At 39.6% G+C, this 22,757-nt stretch overlaps 1 protein-coding gene across 1 annotated transcript in view; it reads right to left on the reverse strand.

Moving 5' to 3' along the window:
- Positions 1 to 556: 556 nt before the first annotated feature.
- The window catches only part of LOC125330907 (IgGFc-binding protein-like), a 60,311-nt gene continuing 38,110 nt past the window's right edge, over positions 557 to 22,757 (reverse strand). The window contains exons 56-78 of the mRNA XM_048314658.1: positions 21,312 to 21,559; positions 20,861 to 21,038; positions 20,248 to 20,356; positions 19,651 to 19,745; positions 18,863 to 19,039; positions 16,550 to 16,752; positions 16,109 to 16,253; positions 15,104 to 15,348; positions 14,302 to 14,466; positions 13,741 to 13,865; positions 12,749 to 13,017; positions 11,379 to 11,587; positions 10,775 to 10,916; positions 9,256 to 9,506; positions 8,523 to 8,652; positions 7,325 to 7,490; positions 5,822 to 5,998; positions 4,188 to 4,318; positions 3,090 to 3,289; positions 2,028 to 2,166; positions 1,600 to 1,728; positions 1,135 to 1,246; positions 557 to 785 (exon numbers count right to left, since the gene is read on the reverse strand). Coding sequence (XP_048170615.1) covers positions 629 to 785; positions 1,135 to 1,246; positions 1,600 to 1,728; positions 2,028 to 2,166; positions 3,090 to 3,289; positions 4,188 to 4,318; positions 5,822 to 5,998; positions 7,325 to 7,490; positions 8,523 to 8,652; positions 9,256 to 9,506; positions 10,775 to 10,916; positions 11,379 to 11,587; positions 12,749 to 13,017; positions 13,741 to 13,865; positions 14,302 to 14,466; positions 15,104 to 15,348; positions 16,109 to 16,253; positions 16,550 to 16,752; positions 18,863 to 19,039; positions 19,651 to 19,745; positions 20,248 to 20,356; positions 20,861 to 21,038; positions 21,312 to 21,559 — 3,902 coding nt within the window. The 3' untranslated portion in view covers positions 557 to 628. The remainder of the gene's footprint in view (positions 786 to 1,134; positions 1,247 to 1,599; positions 1,729 to 2,027; positions 2,167 to 3,089; positions 3,290 to 4,187; positions 4,319 to 5,821; positions 5,999 to 7,324; positions 7,491 to 8,522; positions 8,653 to 9,255; positions 9,507 to 10,774; positions 10,917 to 11,378; positions 11,588 to 12,748; positions 13,018 to 13,740; positions 13,866 to 14,301; positions 14,467 to 15,103; positions 15,349 to 16,108; positions 16,254 to 16,549; positions 16,753 to 18,862; positions 19,040 to 19,650; positions 19,746 to 20,247; positions 20,357 to 20,860; positions 21,039 to 21,311; positions 21,560 to 22,757) is intronic.

A 22,757-nucleotide genomic window follows, 5' to 3' on the forward strand; every position in this document is an offset into this window, starting at 1 on the left:
AAGACCTGCCTGGGATGCTATAATTAGTTCATAGAATCATGGAATGGTTTGGGTTGGAAGGGACCTAAAGGTCATCCAGTTCCAACCCCCTGCCATGGGCAGGGACACCTTTCATTAGACCAGATTGCTCAAAGCTCCATCCAACCTGGCCCTGAACATTTCCAGGGACAGGGTATCCACAACTTCTCTGGACAACCCATTCAAGTACCTCACTGCCCTCACAGTAAGGAATTTCTTTCTAAAATCTAACCTAAACCTACTTTCTGATGTCTAACCTAAACCTACTCTCTTTCAGTTTGAATTCTAACCACATCAGTCTATGGTTTGTACATCTCTCAGAGTTGTGTATGTGATGTTGTGCAGCACACTTGTGCCGTCAAGGTCTGTCTGGACTTTGTGTTTCTCAAACAGCCTTTGAAGACAACTGACAGAGCCTCTTCTGTCAGTTAGAACAATTTGGGCCTACAATGTGAGATCTGGGAGATATTTTAAATGAACAATTTTAAAGGTTTTCAACAAACACAATGATAAATTTATTATGATTTCTTCTCAAAGTATTAGAAATAATTAAAATACAAGACTAAAAAGACTAAAAAGTATGACAAATGAATAGGAATAATATTGTTAACTATAGGTATGTATTTGGGGATTCATTTTGATCAAATGCACTGTTCACAATGCAGCCATAATCTTGCTCACGTACTCTGGCATCCAATTTTTCCGTGGGCCATTCGTTCAAAGAAGAATCCCTTGTCACTGTAACTGTATCCGCCTTTCTCTTCCTTCTGTACAATGGAAAAAAAAAAAAGAACAGCAACCTATTTATATTTCTAGTCTTATTTATAGTGAGCGATCAAACAATGCTGTGAGCATGAATGGAACTGGGTTTTGGAGAAGCTAGAGTTTTATGATAAGTGATGCATATGCCCTGTGTATAAGAAATGACATATGTTCATTCCTGACAAAAAACCAAAAAAAGGTAAGTTTACCCTCACATTCCTCAGAAGAGATACGGAATGCTGTGGCTCCTTTCTGCTCTTGCAAGTATGTAACTGATGGGAGTTTTGAGGTTCACAGGTGCTAAAAGAGGTGTCTTTACTTTGCTGGATGTAACAAAGCTGGGAAAAGCCTTACCTGAACAGGTACACTGTAGAGGAGATGAGAATGACAATAACAGCTACACCTGCCACAGCTCCGATGACGATGGCAATTGTGTGGTCTGAATCCTCTGTGTCAGGGTCTTCAGCTGAAGAACAAACAAGAGCCCTGTCACTGAAAGCTAACCATGCTGTGAAGAGAAGTGGTTTTTCTCCACTCTTGCCTGTCTGTTTGGATTATACTGTGTTCTCTGTGGCTTTCTGGAGTGATGTCAGATCCAGGTCCTGTGTGCTGTACCAAGCCCTGCTGTCCTGTTTTCTGGTATCTCTCCACTGGGCTTCTGGCCCTCCTTTCTGCTTGGATGACCACAGGCTCTCACCCACTGGGGTACTAACTTATATAATGAAAATGAAGAGCAAGCTCAGCCTTCTCCATAATTACACCCATTTTTGAAAGTGGTGGGTGTAACCCAGACAGGGAAATACAAAATAGTTTTATTACCTATTTTTTCAGCCTCGCAGTTTGGTCCGGTGTAGAGTTCAGAACATTCACAGAAGTGGAGGGAGGTGCTGTTGGTAGTTTCAGAGCAAATGCCATCATTCTTACAAGGATTTGGCATACATGGGCCACCTGGGAAAAAAGGAGAAACACTTGACTCTCAGATAATCCAACCCTGAAGAGAACTGTTCTTGTTTAGATTACACTGACTCCTAATGCTGCACATCCCCTGTATTTTAGCATATTACTTGTATCTGACAACATGGATAAGGGAAAGAAACACTCTTTCTCCAGTGAAACATCGGAGCAAGATCCCTTGCATGGTTTTCTTCTGTACACTCTCTCTTGTAACTATCCCTAATCCAGTGATGTCCTTTGAAGTAGGTCAAGACTTCATAGCATCAAAGACAATGTGATAGTGGTTGACTCACTCCTGTAGCATCCATGACTGTAGTTTGAAATGCCACAGATTTCACCAGACCCACACACTTCGTCAGAGCAGAAAACAGTGGAGCTTTCTGTGCACTGGCATTTCTGAGAACAGTCATCAGTGGTGAATATTTCTCCAATCTGGAAGAACAGGAGTTAGATGTTAAAAAACATCAAATAAAATCAGCCAGAAAAATCATGAATGTAGCACTGGGGCCCTCACTGTACTCTTTCCAATACTTTCCTGATGAATGACAATAGGGCAGATTGGTTTTTCATTAAGTGGTTTGTGAAAAAAAAAGAAAGAAAGCAGCTTACTAATGCAGCTCTTTGAAACTTGAGGATAGCCCAAGAAAGAAAGGAAAAGAAGAGTTTGGGGCATGAGATCCTAGCCCCAGGCAGGGTACATGTGCAACCAAAAATGGTCAACTGTTGCTGAAGATGAGTGGCAGATGAATCACATCATACCTCCAAGGCAATATGGAAATGCTAGCTGCCATTTTTCTTAAAAGTGCCACCTATCAATGGTAAATCTGTACTGGCTTAGGCCTTTTTTTGTACCAAATCTCTAGTGGTAAACCAGAAATCTAATGAAATAATGAAGATGTTGTATCCTGCAGTGACAGTGGAGGGTTCTCCTCAGAATCCAGCTTTGCTCAGGGCTTTCTTCATGTCCTACCCAACTCTACGGACTCTCAACCCTGCCTATACCACTCTTCACTGAGAGGAGCAGGGCCACAGTGACGCACGGAATTTTGCTGTAACTGGTGTGTTGTAAACTTTAGAGCCTGTGAGTGTAATAAAGGTCAAGAACTAACATGAGTTTATCACATACTTTCTCCAAGTGTTTCCCTTAGATTGGCAGGCAGAGTTTCTGAGGGAGACCAAGAGATCTTGACCTCTCTTGCCTTTCTCCAGAAACCAGAATTTTATCAAACAGTTGCTCTTTGTTTCTAATGTTTCTAATGCAAAATTACATGCTGAGAATTATGAGGAGATGGTCAAAATAACTAACGGGAGAAAATAGTGCTGTGGGAGCTGTCTGACCCACAGAGAGACTGTACCTCATAGTATTTGTTAAGGTATGTGCAGCCACACTCTTTGTAAGGCACACAGTCAAAGCCACTAAGAACATAACCAGGGAGGCATTCACAGCCTTCAACACAGGGTGATTCACACTCAGAGGGGCTGGTCAGGTCGTTGCAGGATGCTGGGCATGCAGACATGCATGAGCTGTACTTGCTGTTGGCAGGACATGATATACCTGTGAAAATAAGGAGTCCAGTTATACCAGGCTGCAGTGTATTAGTGAGTTACAGAATTGCCTTTCTGATCCATTTTGTAGGAGGCAATATGATGAACACACACACACTCACAGATGTGCATACATCTGTAGTAGTACTGAACTGTAAGTGAAGCACTCCAAAGTCAGGAAATGCATCATCAAAGCTGTTTGTATACTGTGCTCTCATTCCTGGTGTACACTGATCTCAAAACAACTTCTCACACATTCAGGGCTGCCATCCCTTCAAGTGCCAGAGCTGTTCCACAACTTTGGGAAATGTTTTCTGTGTTTCACCAGAAATACAAAGTCATCTAACCATAGCAGACACAGGGAAAGTATGGTTTGATTAATCTCCAAAATTAAAAAAAAAAAAAAAAAAAAGAGGATAAATATGTTTGAAATGATTGTAAGTTTTATTTCATAATTTTTTAGTCTGAAAAGTTTTGAGTTTTCAGTTGAATCTTTTTTTTAATCTTGAAATTTCACAGGCAAAAAAGATAATTAGTATGTTTTGTAGATTTAAAGAGAGTTTGAAGTGAAATGTTTTGCCTTCCGATTTGTAGCTTGTGATGGTCTCCAAAATTTAAACTTTTTGTCCTATTGGGAATGGGGACACCTTTCACTCATGAAACTTCTGATGGGAGCTGACAGCTCTGATTTCCTAAGTATCTTTCTAAGGTGAGGTTTAAATGCAAAGGTCAGCATAGGACACAGAAGAGAGGCCAGCAAAGCAAACGTTCTTAATGGTGAAGAGTGAGTGAAGTGTGAATCAACATGTTTTTTACTTCCTGAGAAGATGTGATATAGGAAAAGATTTAAACTTCAGATTTTAAGAGTCCTGTAGGTAGAATCCCTGCTTTCTGTTTCCTGTGCTTACCACAGTCTGTCTGTTGCCTCCAGCCATCCATGCTGACTCCTTGCTGCTGACAAGCCAGCACATATTCCTCCAGACTGCGACACAAGGTAGCAACCTCATCTCCTTCCACACACATATCGAACAGGCAGCTCCTATGTGCAACATGAGAAAACGGTAATTCCCAGCACATTTGTTAGTGGTTGTTTTCATTTGCTTTTCTGCCTCACTCTGAGTTAGTTTTGTTTTCCAGTATCTGGGTGACAGGAAACAGGATTAAAAGACACCCCAAGCACATGATTGGGAAGATCAGGTCATTTGTTGTGCAGCTGCTGCTGCTATGTGAGGTGTCCATATAGAGTCATAGCATCATTAAAGCTGTAAAAGGCCTCTAAGATCATTGAGCCCAACCTTTAACCTAACACTGCCAGGTCCACCACTAGACCATGGCCTAAATTGAAAATTTTCCTCATATGCAATCTAAGCCTCCCTTGGACCAAGCAATAAACAGTTACCTGACTTAAGACAGTAAGTTCTTCTTTGCTCTCTGCTTTTGTTTTGGGCTACTTCTTGCTTATAGAGCACTTTTTAGTGCTGCTAAGTCTTACATCTGAACTACACACTTCTTTCAATACATGGATAACCTCCCCTGTCCATGTGCCTTGAATGTTGACACTGAATTCTGTTTTATCCAGTGTCTGTTTGCCAGTGCTACCTTCTCAGTTTTGCTCATCATTTGAATATTCACGGCCTGATTTTCAGAGGCATTGAGAGCCATGATGAATGGAATCTGCAAATATGCAGCATCTCAGAAAAATCAGGGCACCACCAAGCAGGTAGAACAGGCTGTCCTACTAGTATATTATATATATATTGAAGCCAGTGGTCCACTTTATCTGGCTTGAGATACTGTAACATTCTTCTCACAGATAAGAGGGACTTTGGGGTGGGCATTACCTGTCTTAAAACATTAGGCACAACTACATAACTAAAGAAAACTGGCAGCTACTTGGCAAATTTGTGTCTGATGATGGATGAATGATGAGTGATGAATATGGGGACAAATACAGCTCAGAATTAGGTATGTAGGAATTGTATATGTAGGAGGCAGAGCAACCTTGAAACACAGCAGAGGGAACTTTCTTGAAGATACCAGGTTAGTTGCTCTTAACTAATCTGTTTTTTGTACTTCTCCATGAAAAATTCAAAAAGTGTCACTGACAGCTTCAGCCTTTGGCTATGTCATGACACAGGTTTGATGAAGCTAGAACTGCTACCCAATAGACCCAGGTGCTAAATTCTCACTGAATGTGGATGAGAACTGTAAGCACATTGGAAATTCCAGGCTACAGGGATAATGCCTAACACTGCTGCTTTATCTGTGTAGGAAAAGAGGAAAGCTGCTTTGTAGAGATAACAGAGAAGGGAAACTCTCAATAGAGGAAAGAAAGAGAATCACAACTATTTTAAAATAAATAAGGGTATGTAAATATATAGATAGTGGAATCACTTGGTCCAGTTCTACAAAGACACTTACTATCCTCAGCTCCTGTTAATACCCTGGAGACTGCAGATGACTGAAGATGGTTCTTGTCAGAAACTATTTGCCAAAATGATTTTGCAAATGGAGAGAACAACTGTCTGCAGTAGACACTTACGTGAAATAGAAATCTGGTTGGACTGCAGAATGACATTTGGTAAAAGGGCCATTTAAGTCAGTCAGGATTCGACATCTTGAAGTTGTGTTTTGCTGCTCCAGCTGATTTTCATTGCAGCCTTGGAAAAGTCCTGGATCTGGTTCCTCCTCAGATTCATTTTCTGAGTTGATATCTCGTCTGTAAATGAAGTCATTATGAAATCATCAGTGTTCTGTGTACATCTAGCATTCATGGTACTACTCTCTGAGTAACACTGCAAGAATACTTCTGCCTTGTGTAACTGTAAGCTTATTTCTCTTTCACGTTTTCTCCTGAGTAGGAAGGAGATATAGCAAATCAAAGATGTACTGGAACACTTCCTACCATCTCAGAGATTCATGGATATTTAAAGTAAACAGGATATCTGTAGTTATCTCTTTGGAAATTCTGCGTGATACATGTTTCATCCATTGCCTCCTCCATCCAATCTATTCACCAAAATTTGAATGTTAGTCAGAAGGGTGCAGCTGGAATAAAGCCCTGTTTCTTGGACATATGTTCACTTTCACTGAACAACGGGCTGCATGCCTGCAATGCCAGAATTCTCCTACGGGCCAGCCTCCATATCCCCTTTATGCTCAACACTGCCCCATATACTGTTTTCTGCTATTCTGGCAGGCAAATTTTGCAGCCAAAATATATCCTGACTGCTAATATAGTTCCATTTACTTTCTGAAAAAGCAATGTGTTAGTGGCTAAGCAATTTCCAAAGGGCTTTCAAAGCAATAGGAAGGAAAGGAAAGGGAAAAGGGAAAAGGGAAAAGGGAAAAGGGAAAAGGGAAAAGGGAAAAGGAAAGGAAAGGAAAGGAAAGGAAAGGAAAGGAAAGGAAAGGAAAGGAAAGGAAAGGAAAGGAAAGGAAAGGAAAGGAAAGCCTTTTTCGAAGTTGTGTAATTAGCACAGAATGTTCCTGATCCCAAATATCATGCTCATGTACAGTCAAAAGAATGTCCTTACTTTTTGTGTACTGGTAGAAAAAAAATAGATAGCTATGAAAGCAAGAAAACCCGACTCTTCAAGAACCTTTTCTGGAAGGAACTGTGAATTTATTTTGATGGATTTCAAAGCTACCTTCATATTCCAGAGGAAAGACTAACATTGAATCAGGATTTGCACTCACTCAGACCCATTCAGCACAACATGTATTTATCTTTGCAAGGAACCATGAGCTTGCCAAAAATGTTATTCATCCCTGTGCTCTAACAGTTGTAATGGCTGTGACTCCAAAGAGGGAAACTGAACTGGACTGATGCATTGACAGTTCAGGCCTCTTTTGGCCAGATAGAAGGGCACTGATGGTTCACCTTAGTGATGAACAGGAAAAGTCACTACACAAAAAAAAAAGGGAAGAAGAAAGATGAGACAGAAAAAGGACAGTGTAGTTATTCCTAGAGGTTAACTATGGCTTAATTCACTCACTTCTAGTGGCAGTGCTTGCTGTGGATATTAAATAGCAAATCAAGTACCTGAGACGAGAGCTTCTTTTCAGAGGAACTTTCCAGCTTTCACCAAATACATTCACATTCCTCACCCAAACACCATCTGGATTTGTGAAGTCATTTCTGTATCTCCCATCAAAGTCTCCACACAAGCCTTCCACTCTGCTTCTGTAGGTGGTAGCCAGCTTTATGTCTAGGGAAAGTCAGAAGGCAAAAAAGCTGTTACACAGAAATTTTTGTCACCGAGTGTATGGAAGAGGTGGAAATCAATGCCAAGTGCCACATGTCATGATTCAGATTGAAGCTGGTAATGTTACATGGGCTTAAGACGTAGCATATGAGCACAGACCTGAACATAGCTGTTCATACATGTATTCACAGTTTCTGTGCTCTGCAACATGAATCATGATAAAAAGCAATTTCTTGCAAGTTTTTATATAACATGACATCACCGCCTGGGTGCTTTTAGTGCACGCTGCTTACTGCTTTGCAGCAAACTGAATGCATCACCCACTTTTTGCCCTTCACTTACAATCCACTTGATCATTGAGAAACAGAATTTCTATAGACAGACATTTGCTTTCTGCAGTTGGAATTTCAGGGTTTGGAATGATGGCCATGTAAATAAATAGCCTGGCACTTTCACCATACACTCAGAAATACTATAGCTATATAGCTATAGTTGTAAATCAGGACTAACTCTGCTTTGAACAGAGGAGGTAATGTGTGTCCAGCTTACATGAGTGACTTGTGTATATGCCTTGCAAAAGTCCTGACAAACACTAAAGAATGGGATTATTTGGAGTAGGCTTGAGAGGAAGTATGCAAAATTATATACTCACAGTGTATAGCTTCAGGATCGCAGTCCTATGACTCTTGTGACTGGGTTAAGACTTCACCCCATCATCCCAATTAGCAATTTAAAGTGATTCGCTTTTGTTTTTATCACTCAGACCTTACTTAACATGAAAAAAATATATGACAGTCTGACTCTACATCTCATTTCTCCTAAGTTCAGTGGGATCCAGAGGGAGAAATGCCAGTTTTATGGCTTTTTCTGGAAACACTTTTTATTGTTGTTTTCTGGTATTTCATATCCCATAGGACCATAAGCTCAAAGGGTGAAGATTTCAAGTTTCGCCATGGGTTTAAACCTCCTCTGGAATGCGAACATTTTTGGGGTCAGTGCATAAATATTTCTGCACAGTCTTTTAGTATCACTTACCTGCATTTTGATTGCCATCAAAGCTCAGGTATAAGCCAAAATCTGTCTCCAGGTAAATTCTTGTTGTCCTCTGATATATACGAATACCTTCATGAGGCCGAACAGGGGGCCTCACCCTCACACCATCCAACTAACAAGGAAAGAAAAAATTAAAGTTCAATATATATAGGCCAAATTAAAATCTGGTTTCAGTACAGGTCAATGCTACAATTGAATACTCTGGTTTTATGATAAATATATCAGATAATTTAAGAGCATTTATTTTTTTAAGTTAACAAAATCATGAATTGTGGAAAGTGATCTGAACACAGTACTTCATATCATCCTAAGAAATTTCTAGTATTGAGCTAAAAATGTAATATAGCAGCTATATATACTTTTACACTCCAATAAGGAGAAAGAAAATTAAATTATCCTATCATAAAACAAACCTTTCCTTACCACTGATAAAAATTTGTGTGGCTTTATTGTAAGCCTTGGGATATTTGGGGTTTCATTGATAAAAATGTATTTATTAATTTATTTGTTTGAAGTAGAATTGTATCTTTCATAGCTATGGAGAAAAAAGACTCCACACAACTGAAAATCTCATTTGCAGTTGCCTCATAGCACTGATGTAATAATACAGTTCTCTGTCATACTCTAATTCTTCAAAAAAGAAGTCCATTAATCAAAGGTGTTTTACTCTAAGGGAGGGCCTTTCTTTGTGCTCTGCAGTCAGGGAGAGACTTACCAGAACCTGCTTGTTCTGTCTGAATCGCACTGTGTGGTTGTAAACATTGATGAGCATCTCTTTCAGGTAAGTAATGTGTCGACTTCCACGTAAAGGATAGTTCATGCCTTCAATGCTGAACTGTGTCAGAGTGTCAGGTAAGTCAGGGATGGTCTGAGCCAGAATATACGTGTATTTCCCTTGAAAGTGGTGCACCAGTCCATCGAAGGTGACGTAGTGTGGGTCGCCCATGACCTGGCATCTCCCAAAACCTGAAAGGGAAGAGCTTCATTACTCTCCAGTCTAAATATGCATGTGCCAGACCCCATGCATGGATTGGTTTAAAATGTTAGATAAAAATGGTTGCTGCTAGCATGCAGGTCTGAAAGTAAAGATGGGTGCTCAGGCTTCACTCTAGTGAATGGACACTCAGATGGAGAGGTGGGCAGAGAAACTCATTCCTCTGCTGAGAACCACTGTGAGCCAGCTGAGCTGAAGCAGAACATTAGGGTTTATAGAATTTATTGAGACTAAGTTGTGCACATTAGCCCTCTGCAGAGGAATAACTGCCACAAGCACAGCTTGAAGTGGCCTCACGAGAGATGTTGTTTTCATAACCTCTGCCATGTGTTGTTACAAATTTGAAAAGCAATGTTTAGTTTTGCTGTCATTGATTTCTGGTGAGGTTACTAAACTGATCATTGGGTTTACCAGACCTAACAATCAGATACAGTGACTATCATCTCTGTATTCTCCTTAATCACTGAACACAGAGTAAACGTTTATGCCAGGAGCAAGGCATAGCAAGGCTATCCTTAAAATTGCTGGGGCACCTCTTCTAAGATATATTGCCAAAATGTAGCAGGGGAACACTGGATTTGCCTTATGCTTTTGTGTTGATCCTCAATACAGTAGGACTGATGCCATGCTATTCTTCAAAACTGAAGTGTAGGGACGCTATGCAACAAGCTCTCTCCTAATCAACCCAGCCTCCCTAGAGAATATGAGATTAACTTTGCCTAGCCAACACAAATGTTGAATGAAAAGCACCCAAGTCCTCTGACTGACCTATGACCTATCTGTCCAGATCTGCTCTGTCCTGGTTTTGCTTATTGGTTTTTGGGTTTTTTTCTTTGGGTTTTTTTTTTTTTTTTCTGTTTTCAAATCAACATGAAATGGAAAAAACAGGGTAATTGTGATCGGATTCCCAAACTGAGTTTTGGGTTCAGTAGACGCAGTGTGAATTTTTAAAAAAAAATTTATTCAAACTAGTCAGAATGAACTGTCAAATTTCTAGATATAAGTAAATTATATCCAGGTATCCATTTCCCTCTACAAATTCTCTGTATGTAATAGGAACCTTCTGTTATGAGAACTGAGGCCTTTTTGTATTGAGTAACATGTTGTCAACAACACAGTCAGAGTTGCCTTCTTTCCCCATGAAAGAGTGGAATAGCCATGAAAGAAAGAATGGACACCCACATCCTCCTCCTTCTGAAGCCCTCAAGTGAACCCCATGTGAAGACCTGCTTGCACATACCTGTTGGATTGCACTTGTGTTTTCCATCTTTGATCACGCAGGTTTCTCTAGAATCACAGCTATAGCTCTTACAGCTGATGACACCATTCTTCTGGCACTGGCATCTTTTGGTGCAGTGTGGAGTTATCCATGTCTCCCCAGCCTGGACACAAGTTGTGTTAATAATACGTTATCAAGGTGCTCAGCTTTGCAGTGCAATGGAAGTTCAATAGCCAAGGTGTGGACAATAGCTAGGCGCAACCTTGTCCAGTTGGCAATTCCACAACTGCTTAAGTGTAGTTTTGCAAAGAGCCTGGGAGAGGGGATCTCAGTCCATTTATCTTACTGTCCTCAACATGAGAATTTGAACACAAAACCGGACTAGGACAGACTGCCTGAATAACTGATCAATTGACTGGTTTCAAATAGGCCTCAGTTTTGGCCTCAGGTGCAAGCTTCTATATCTCCAAATACCCAAGCCTGCAGCTTTCATTAATCAGATGAAAAGTGTTTAGGAGGTAGACCCTGAAGTCTTTGATCTCTCTCTCTCTTTCATATTAAGATGGACAGGAAACCAATTTTCTACAGGTTTTGAAGTCAGAGATTTGCTCCACAAACTACTTACGTTGTAGTAATTGTTGTCATCATCCCTGCAGCCACAACTGCTGAGAGGCACACAGTTGCCATTACTGAGCACATAATTATCATCACATTCACAGCCCTCTGTGCACTCTTCTGTCTTCTCACAAAGGGAAGAGGCAAAAATGTCACTGCATGTTGACGGGCAGGGAGAGACACAGTCTTTGTAGTGGCTGTGGGATGGGCAGGGCAATGCTGCATGGAAGAACAGAGCCGGCGTTATTAAATACGTTTAAAAGTGCCCTGCAAACACTGAAAGCTACACTTTGGCCTATGAAATGGTAGTACAGAACTGCCTTTTGATAGCTGATTTTGATCATCAGCTGGTTTTTATTTAAAAAAAAAACCAACAAAAAACAAACCAAAGAATGCTATCTGGAACTGCTTATTCAGTTTTATTACAGGTATGACTGAACCACCTGGCACAAGATTATCTGGATTCAGTATTCCAGTTCAGCTGCAAATGCCTCTTTGGGCACTGCTAGAAATGACACCCTGAAAGGCAAATTCCTTAAAACATTCAACTCTCCATTGATGCAAATCAGGTGCAAATTTAGCTTAACTACAGATGTGCAAGAGCAGCAGATATGCATTGTCAGACTGCAGGTTCATCTAGCTCTAAACCCTATTTCTGCCAGTGCCTAGACATGCATAATGTACAGTTCAAGAAACAGTGTAACATGATGAAAGGTTTGTTAGTCCAGTATTTTCCTTCACTCACGGCAAGGAGGAAACTAGGTATTTCAGATCTATTAAACATTGATCTGACTTGGTTTTTAACCAGTTAACTATTTTGTCCTCCACAACATTATGTGATAATCCCACAATATAATACTAAATTGTAAAAAAACTGCCACAGATAAAACCCCACTACATGAGCTGTACTAATTTTTACATAATTTGGTTGTAGCTTTGTTGAACAGGTGGTGTGAGGCACACACCGTGGAAATTAATCTGAGAACAGAGTCTGTAATAAACAACTGGGCAAATTGACAGTTTTCGTTCAAATCACAGTGAGTAGCATTGAGCCCAGTCCCCTAACACAGTATCCCTCTTTCTTTCAGTCTTCTGGTTATACTATTTCTTCATTTTAGGCTCACTACAATATCTCATTTGGTTACTGATACCATTCTCACTCCAAGCTCATATCCATAACTTGTCTAGTTCTGGGTTATCTCTGGGTTTATCTGAACCTGAACACAGTTCAGTGCAGCAATGGAATCATGATAGCAGAATTGCGTTTTGTGAGAATTTAGATTTAATTTTCTTTTACATAACTTTTTCACCTAATTCTGCTAAGTTTCTCCTGCTATCATTCATTCAGGTTTCAGTTTTTTCACTTGCTTGTGTACTTACGACAGAATGTACTATTTCTCCATTTAATGGTGATTCCATGATTCTTGCAGGTCTCAACATAGACTTGAACTATGTCACAGAGAGCAGACTTCATACCATCATACTGGCACATATCATAGATGCAGATCTCTATGAAGTCGTCAGGGTTGACTAGACTATGGCATACTTTGAATTTGTCTGATTTTAGAACGTTGCACTGTCCTTCAATGACTTGTTTATTCTCAGCAGTGCAAGGAGGATTATCATCTTCTCTTAAGTCTGGCAAACAACTGCAAGAAAGCAATGGACACAGGCTGCTATAAGACAGACTGAAATTGAAAAGTTTGTTTCCACTGAAAAGTAGAAAAGACTGGAGACTGACTTCCTTCTGTCAATGAATGAAAGACTCGGCAGAAGTAGACTTGCTTGACAACCACCACACTGTGTCTGACACTTGTTACTCTCATTGAAATTGAACCTGATTAGAGGATTGACTTCACAGCTTGACCTTGGGTCTGTCTCATCACAGCAAATTTCTGTGGTGAACTTGACTGAGCCTGGCTGACCTTGGCTTCCATCCATGGGGCTTCCCTGCTTGCCTCGCTCATGTAGAGTGGGATGGACCTGGGCTGGTGAGGCCATTGTTTTCTCAGCCATGTTGTCACATATGGCTCCCTGTCTGCCAGGGAGCAGCTGGCCCTCACCATTCCCCAGCACCATCATCCTGCTCTGGGTGTTACCAGTCTAAAATAAACAGAGTCCACACTGGACTGCCCCAAAGACTCATTCCCCAAGTGTGTACGTAGGTCCATAGAACATAGGTAGGTCCATAGCTGTGGTTTCCCTCTGGCCTGTGCAGTGTTTTCCTGTGGGGAATAGCTTCAAATTCAAGAAGAAAAAGGTCTCATGTACGTTGGTTATAGGTTACGAAGTAGCAAAGAGTCAAAACAATTTAAAACAATTCACTGTTTCCTGAAGTAAGATGGGAGGTATGAAAATTATTTAACATTTACCCCTTATCACTGTCTTTCTCCACTTCCCAGCTATTTCCAAACTGTGGGGCAGTGACAACTGTACCATTGGTCAAGGACAGATCATCTTCACGATTACCATTGAAATTGCCACACATGCCATGCACCTGCAGATGGAAAAGAACCGTATTTTAAGCATGACCTCTTTGCATCAACTTCCCCAATAACTTCTTATTTGTTGCCTATGAAATAATGTGACCAAATCACCAACAATAACCAATCCCATACCAGACATTTCAGACATTCTGACTGCACCCATGGAGAAACAAAACAGAGTTTGCAGTAAATCTGTGATTCCCTAAGGTTTCAAGCTGCTATTTCTTTAAGTTAGAAGTATTCCCCATGACAGGTAATTTTCTTTAACTTTCCCCTTGGAACACAAAGAAATTGTTGTAAAGAGAAAAAAAATAGAAAGGAAAACAATTATGTTTTACAATACAGCAAAAGATGCGATAGCAAAACACAGGAATAAAAGGAACTAGAAGTAAATGCACAAAGCAGCGCTTTTGAAACAACTCCAGATATTTGTATACTAAACCTTACCTGTGAGAAATAAGAGCGTGGGAGGGTGATCTCCAGATGGTGATTGCCGTCATATTTCACTATCACACCAAAGTCGGTTTCCACTACTATAAATCTGCCAACATTTCCAATGGATACCCCTTGCAGTCGGTTCTGCACTGGAGTGTAGACTCTCTCATTGTCCAGCTGGAGAGATGTGTCATTTGTCAGTATGGACATTCTTCCATGAAAGCTCACAATCTATATTCCTAGCAGTGCTGAAGATTTCTCTGTGACAATTTTAGCTGTTTACATTTCCACCATTGCATATTCCAGCTATGGGTGGCAGGAATCAGCCTTTTAGCTGAGGAGGGCTGGGCAGGATTCATATCCTCTGCTTTTAACAGGGAGCTAGAAAGATCCCTGGTAGTGAGCAAGGTCTTTCTCACCTATGGGGTAGATTACCTGCCTCCAGTATTGCCATGGCTCCCCATGTTATTTTAGACTGATGCATTATGCCTTGCTCACTATAGATGACTGGGTTGATAAAAGCCGTTGAAGTAGGGAGTCCCACAGTCTAATTCAGGGAACAATTCCCCAGTATGGAGGCCCTGGGTTTAATCTCCAAGATATGGACAATAAAACAGTAAGCCCAAACCAGAAGCCTTGGGAACTAGTGAGAAATTTTATTTCCTCATGACATCCATTTAATGGAGGTGCCCACAAGTATTAAGCATATGTATACATATTCTTTAGGAAATGTGAAGATCCTTTTTCCTACAGCTACTCTAAGTGAGCGAATTTTAAGATACTTCTTGCCAGAATAAAGAGCACCACCACCTACCAGGATTCCTTTGTTTTTCTGAAGGGTGATTCGTACACCATGCACATCTATGTAGACTTCTTTCAGGTATGTGGCCCCTCTTAGTCCTCTGTCTTCATTCTTGCCAAGTATGGTTATAGGAATGACATTGGTGGCAGTGTTGACAACCTCAACCAAAGTGTAGGTGCAGGTTCCCACGAAAGTGTACTTCATTCCGTCAAAAGTGAAATAATGGGGATCTCCTACCACTTGACATGTGGCTTGACCTGAAGGTGAAAAAACTATTTAAGAATTTTGTACTGGATTTCACCATGGACTCAGCTGACCAAAGCAATTTGCTTTAGTGTAGCAACCTCATCCTGATCATTATTATGTGGGCAAACTTCCACAGAGGCATCTCACCTTCATGCCAGTAACATTTATTTGGAAATAAGAAGTTTCCAGAAAGCATCTCCTAAATTTAATTTGCAAATTATATACAGAATGACAACTTGGCAGCAAATTTCTATATTACTTGGCAGCAACCATTTCTATATGCTGTTGAAGCTATGATTTATAGTATAGTTGAGAGTAATACAGAGTTTTTCTACTTATCTATATAAAAATACATTATTAACTGCATAAATATAGATGTAAATATAAAAGTAAATAAAATTACATATATATACATCAATACATAATGCACTTATCATTACGCAGGCCCACAGAAATACAATTCTCACAGAAATGCAACCAAATTTAAAGCTTGCAGCACTTGTGATGTGGGACTTGAATTTTCATTATCAGGACAAATAGAATCCAAGCAGCCTTGCAGACTTTTGGGCAGCATCAGTTTTTGCTGATATTCACTACAACAGGAGGCATCTGTGCTTGCAAGACAGAACATCATGCATTTTCATCTCAGCACTGGCAGCAGTCAGTTGGGACTTCTTTACTATCACATATGAAAAGATATTTATAATAAAGCTAGAAGAAGAGGGTCTAATTATGGAATTGACATTGGGGTGATTTTCAGGCAGGACTTACCATTGGAATGACAGCCCAGCACACCATCCTGAATACTGCACTCCTCTTGGACTCCACATTCCCAGGATTTGCACTCAATAGTGTTATTTGCCTTGCACGCGCAGCGCTCAGTGCAGGGATAACGGGTGAACCAGCTTTCGTTCAGCTATGTGGAAAAATAGAATGTAGCAGCATATATTATAAGATAAATAGGAAGGTAAAACCATAAGGGAAAATCATATTACTACTGTTAGAATGCGCAAGATATATGGTCATTTGGGCAATTGCAGCCACACATGGATCAAGAAAGCTGACAAAGTAAGCCTATTTTGAAATTATTAATGGTGTAAATATGAATTGGGTCATGTTATTAACATGGTTTTTTCCCTCACTGTGATAACGAATGAGATCCCTTGGTTTTGGTTTTTTCCTTTTTTTCTTTAAATGTCTGAGGTGACTTGCCTGGTGATACTGGTTTTTTTCATCAATACAACCACAGTTGCTTTCTGGCACACATTTGTCTCCACTCAAAACGTAGCCTTCCTTACAGAAGCAACCTTCCACTGGCAAAGAATTGCAGGAATCAGTTGCTGAGATGTTCAAACAGGTAGAGGGACACCTAGTACCACAGCTCTTGTAGATGCTGCCTCCAGGACAGGACATTGCTAAATGAAGAGAAAAAATAAGATCACTCAAAAGGGCAATCCTAATAAAAGTTTTCCTGGTTTTTTCACTGTTTCCTCTTGAAAATATACAAAATGGCCGTTAGAAAGTCTGACAGGAGAGTGCTGAGTACAAAGAAATTTCTTGCTGAGGGAGATGGATGGCTTCTGATAGAGGTGGGCAAGACACGTGGGCACCCCTTGTGCTTCCCCTCACAAGTCAAATGTTGCAGGCTCGGTTGAGGGTAGGTCTGATGTGATCACACATGACTAATTGTGCTTGGTTCAGCAAACTTTTTTCTGCTGATTTAAAGTGACCCAGTTAAGGAAATAGAAGAATCTTTTGCCATACCAGCTGGTATATTCCCATTACTGTAGTTACTATTTGAACACCTGCCATGTATTCCAAAATAGAACTAAATACCACACTCTGTCTTTCACTGAGTCTCCTTGAGAACAATATACTTTCACACCCCTCAGCTTATGGTAGAATTGGGCTTCTATCACTCAAAACATGGTCCCCAGGGATAACATTACATTTTACAGAAATCCCAAAGTATTTGTCCATTTCTGTCATCTAAAAAAACACAGGAAAACATGGGTTTGGCTGGATTTTCTTATAAATCACTACATATGACTCTCATTTATTTCTGTCCCTACAACAGGGTCTCTTAGTCCTGTGTGACAATTACAGCCAACATTTCCAGTCATCTATCCAGACTTCCATCCCTCGGTCAGGATCTTAATTGAGTTTTTATTTGAATCACTGATGAAAAGAGCACTCAAGAGTCAATCTTTCTAATGTCACTGAGTTTTCTCTATTACTAAAATCAAGCCATAGATATTTAGGTCCTGGCCTATGGCCTCAGACTATGGAGTCTGGATGTCCACAGCTTTAATCTGATTTGGAGGGTTAGAAGCTTATTTCTTCCTCTGTCTTCTTTTTATATATGAATTCTCTGTGCTCTGTCCTTTCAGAGCTGACTTACTGGGTGCTTTATCACAATGATTCTTTTTCCAAACTGACCAGCTCCTAGAACCTGTCCATTTTTTTATGGTTTATTTTAAATGCAGAGCTAATTGTTGATCATATCAAAAAAAAAAAAAAAAAAAAAAAAAAAAAAGAAAGGAAAGAAAAAGAAAAAAGGTGCAGAGCTGCAGAAGGTAGTCCAGTGGTAACTGGTATAATAAAAATTAGTATAAGACAAAAAAAGCATAGAAAACAATTGTGGTTTATTTAAGTATGGTTGACCTTTAGAGGACTTCTTTTTTTTCTCTCCAGGTGTGTAGTTTGTGGACTTAAATGTCCTTTGGAAGATGCTGCTCAGAGAAGTTGTGGATGTCCCATTCCTGGAATTATTCAAGACGAGGTTGGATGGGACTTTGAGCAAGTTTTAATGTTTTAATGGAATGTGTCTATGCCCATGGCAGGGGCATTGGAACTAGATGATATTTAAGGTCCCTTCCAACCCAAACCATTCTACGATCCTATGATTGTATGTCTGGCAAGCAGGAAGGTGTCCAGTGTTGCTTAAAATCAGCACCAGCGGAACCCCTGGAAAGCTTTATTCTAAGAAATATTTCATTATATTAAATTTACCATAAGGTCATTCTGAAGAGAATTAATTGAGAGATAAGTGATAATACTCAATTTCTTTGCTTTAGAGAGAAATAGAGCACTTCCTAGAAACAGCTGCTTTTCAAGGTCACTTTTTTTTTTTAACCAAAAGCCATTGATAAGCATGTTTTATGGAGGACTACCAGCTCCACTTACTTTGAGGATGGTAGATTTTCACTGAAGCAAAGGGACTTATTTCTCCAATGCAGAAGCTCACATAAGACACAGTTGAATGTAATCAGACTTTTCCAAGAAACTAATAGCAAATTATAAACATTATAGAACTTCAAGGATTTAATCTGCATGTATCCTAATGTTCTCAAAAATTAGTGGTTTATACAAATCTTGGAATAGTTCTGAATCTGAAGCAGGCTCAAGACATTATAAAAGACAAACTATACTCAGAACATTACGTAAAATGAAATAACATGCATGGAAAAGATAGAGAACAATGAAGTTAAAATTCAGAACAGATATTTATATCACAACACTCACGGCAAAGAGTAGCATTCCTCCACTCTATACATATCCCAGCATTGACACAAGATTCAGCATAGGCCTGCAGTCCATAGCATAAGGATGTTGCCTGTCCCCCAGTGAAACATACATCATAAACACAGTTTTCAAAGAAATTCTGTGGAGGCACCTTGGTGTGACAGTCCTTGAAGATTCCTGTGTAAAACAAGAAGGATATATAGAAGGATAGAAAAAACCCACTGCAATGTTAAGACTGTGACCACCATGTATTTTCTTTCACAGCAAACACATTGTGAGTGTTCCAGGCTGTGTTAAATAAGTTAATCCAGTATTTGAAATGGATACAAGATGCACAATATGAGAATGGGCTCTCTGGATCAGGTTTTCTTCTTTTTGCATGATTGATACAACATAGCTTAAATAAATCAAGCTTTGCTGCCTAGGCAAATCACTAATTCTACAACTATAGGGACCATATATAGAATTTCAGATAAACTATCTATAATACACACACTGACAGTGCCCTCTGAACTATTTCTTTTAGCAAGCAGAATGAGAGTCACTATAACACAAAGACCAGCTATGGTTCCCTGCACATGTTCTCAGATAAAATTCATGGACACATTGGCACTGTCTGAACAGATGACATATCCTGACCAGGCACCTATGGGTTTTACGTTGGCCATTCACACTGGAGGTTTTATATGCTTCCAATATGAGCTCAGAAAAAGAGACTATACAGAAGGGACAAAACAAGCTAGACCATGCTCCATCACATGGCTCACAGAGATCTACCAACACACTACCTGTTGGGTCTGTGATCATGCCACATGCTGTGTTTTTCTCCGCTTCACTCTCCAACACAGGATCACATTGCTCTTCTGTCCCACCACTGGAGCATCTGGGGAAAGCAAGCAAATCAAACGTGTGTCACAACTCTTACTATCAGATTTTCAGTGGAAAATTAATATATGTCAACCCTGCACAAAAGAGTGCATTTTATTTCAGTCACAAGACTTTATCCAGCTTCTTTGTAAAGCTGATGTCAGCCCTCTCACTGAATGGACTCCTTTTTTGATCCCTTCTGGGTGATTCAAAGGCTTATTCTTAGCTGAAAAAAGAAGAGCTATGGGATCCAAACAGTTATGGTTTCCAATTAGGGAACTGGACTGATGTACCATCCCCCCTCACACTCAACAGACAGTTCCTGCTTTGGAAAATGAGACTTAAAGGAGAGAAGCCCTAATATCATTCTCTGGTTTATGTAAAAGTGCAGCTCCCTACTTCTAATGGGCAGCTGGAAGATGTAGAATGGTACTGGATGAAAAAGCGAGTGAGTAGAAGAACATTTGATTTTAAGAGTTTGCTCAGCAAACGCCATGTGAATAAATTATTATACATACATGGTGTTATTCTGAGGCACAAGCCAGCTTTCTCCAAGATCAGTGGAACCGCTTGCAGTGTCACCATTGGGCTTTATATTGTCATCATTTGGATCACCATTATAATTACCTGTGAGGGTAAAAAGAGGTTTATGGGACACATGAAGTTCAGACCTGTAGAAAAAACCTAGGTTTCTGGCTGTAAAATAAATTAAAATGAGATGGGGAGAATATATATGTAACATCAGTCTGTACTGGGCAAAATTAGAGCAGAATTGTGTTCTGATGACTGACAAGAGCTGCTCTCAGGCACTGGAAGCAGGAAGTCTGTAAGTTCCTATGTAACTAGATTACATGGCATCCAAGAAAAAACTTATCTAAAAGAAACCCTACTCATTTTCTGGCATCCTACATGTAGAATGTTGGACTAAAAATTAAACAGTGCTATTTGCACAGTTATATTCCTAGGTAGATTTACTGCTTTGAAAGTGTGAAAAACCCATGAAGGGGTAATTGAACTAGGAAGCTTCAGATGATCCAAACCAAAGAATAATCAGAAACTCACAAGACAAACTACTCTTGTAATTTCTACATGCTAAGAAAAAAAGTTTAAGTAATTACCAGCACCACTTACCACAAAGGCCACAGAGCAGACCACTGTAATTAGAGGGCACAGAGACTTCTGCGTAATGATTTCCATCATATCTCACCCACAGCCCAAAGTCAGTTTCCAGTAGAACATATCCACCACTGCTTTGAATACTGATCTTCTTTTCCATAAATACAGGCAGGTTCATTCTGCGACCATTCACCTGTACAGCAAGTTGTAAAAGTTAGTGTATGGCTGCTGGGACTCCTACAACTTCCAGCAGCTAGTACAGATTACTGAAAGATAGGATCTTGTGCATAAGGAAACTGGAATTCATTAGAGAATATCTGAGCAAGTTTGTTGGAGATCTCATTAAAAGAGGTAGATACTATTAATAAAAAGACAAAGTTTCGTTATAAACTCTACAGAGGTAATGTTTAATTATCTGCATGTCAGTTAAAAATTATATATATCTTTTAAATAGGTATTTTCTTACATTCACTTTCTTGTTTTTCAGAAGAGAAATCTGATTGTCATAGACTTCCACATGCACTGACTTCACGTAAGAGACTTTGGTGTTGGCTCCTCTGTGCTCATTTGTTGTGGACACATCAAAGTATGGAAGACTCTCAGAGACAGTGCATACTTTGGAGAGGGTATAAGTGCAATTTCCCATGAAATTATGGACTTTGTGGTCAAAAGTGTTATAATGTGGATCCCCAGAGGCGCTGCAGGAAGCACGACCTGTGAAGAAAGGGAAAGTCCCTCTGAGTCTTCACCTCTTGCAGCTGCTTGGTTCCCAGTTTGCTTGTTTTACTTTGTATTTGTTGCTCAGATGTAATAGTGATGAGATCAGTCAATAGCCCTCCAAAGGCCAACCCAGTCTTCTATCTTTGGACCCACAAAGAATCTGTACTCTTGTGTATCAGAAATCTGTGCTAGAGGTTGATGAGGAAAGTTGGGTAAAAGGCATTATTAAGACATCATTATACAAAGTGAAGCAGTGAGTTTTTAGTGTCCAGATCAGAAAGGCTATTTCTGACTAAATAGGAAGAATTTATTCAAAAACTTTACAGGGCTGGTTAGCCAGAATAGACTGCTGCACTATCAACTGTCTGGGTTTCAGTACTCACATCACTTATGGGACTTAAATTGAGTATTGCATTCACAAGATGTTCTTTACACACTCAAAAAAAATAGTAAATAGCCAGTGCTAATATGTACAAATGGAGGTACACTGTGTATGCATTTACATGTGAGGCCTGGGTAATATTTTGAATGCTGATAATTTTGAAGGAAAAAACTTCCCATCACCTCTTAGCAGAGTTGAGCCTGAAAGTTCCTCATGGTATTTACTAACAACAACAAAAAATAAGGAAAAGAGGTCCTTAATCTTTGCTTTTCAATGCCATGTTAAGGTATAGTTACGTTTAGGGATGTATCTACATGTCAACCTTAACTCCATACAAAGAAAGACATACTTAAAAATTACCAAGAAAAGCAGAAGAAATCTAAACTGAGTAGGTGAGCCAGGACCCTCTTGTACTTAAGCAGATACATATAGACATCAGTGATTAAAACTGGAGTAAGCCAGCTATTAAAAGTTACCTAAACTGACAGTTTAGTACATATCCTATATAATAAACTAGTCTTTCCCAGGAAAATATAATTGGATTATATCCCAAATAAAAAAAAAAATTGGAAATTAAATTAAATTTTAAAATATACAGACAATAACATCTGTATAACAGGTGAAAATTTGCCACACAAAAGAATAATTTTAATATATATGGACATGGCAATAAATAGTATGTGAGATAACTATCATATGTCTGGTCTACTCTTAAAAAAACAGCACTGTGGCAGAAGAGACCCATTGGAAGATGTATATAGTCAGAAGTGAGAAAAACTCCCAGAAGAGATGTTCCAAAAGTGTGATAAG

The sequence above is a fragment of the Corvus hawaiiensis genome, chromosome 10, assembly GCF_020740725.1.
Source record: "Corvus hawaiiensis isolate bCorHaw1 chromosome 10, bCorHaw1.pri.cur, whole genome shotgun sequence".
NCBI lineage: Eukaryota > Metazoa > Chordata > Aves > Passeriformes > Corvidae > Corvus > Corvus hawaiiensis.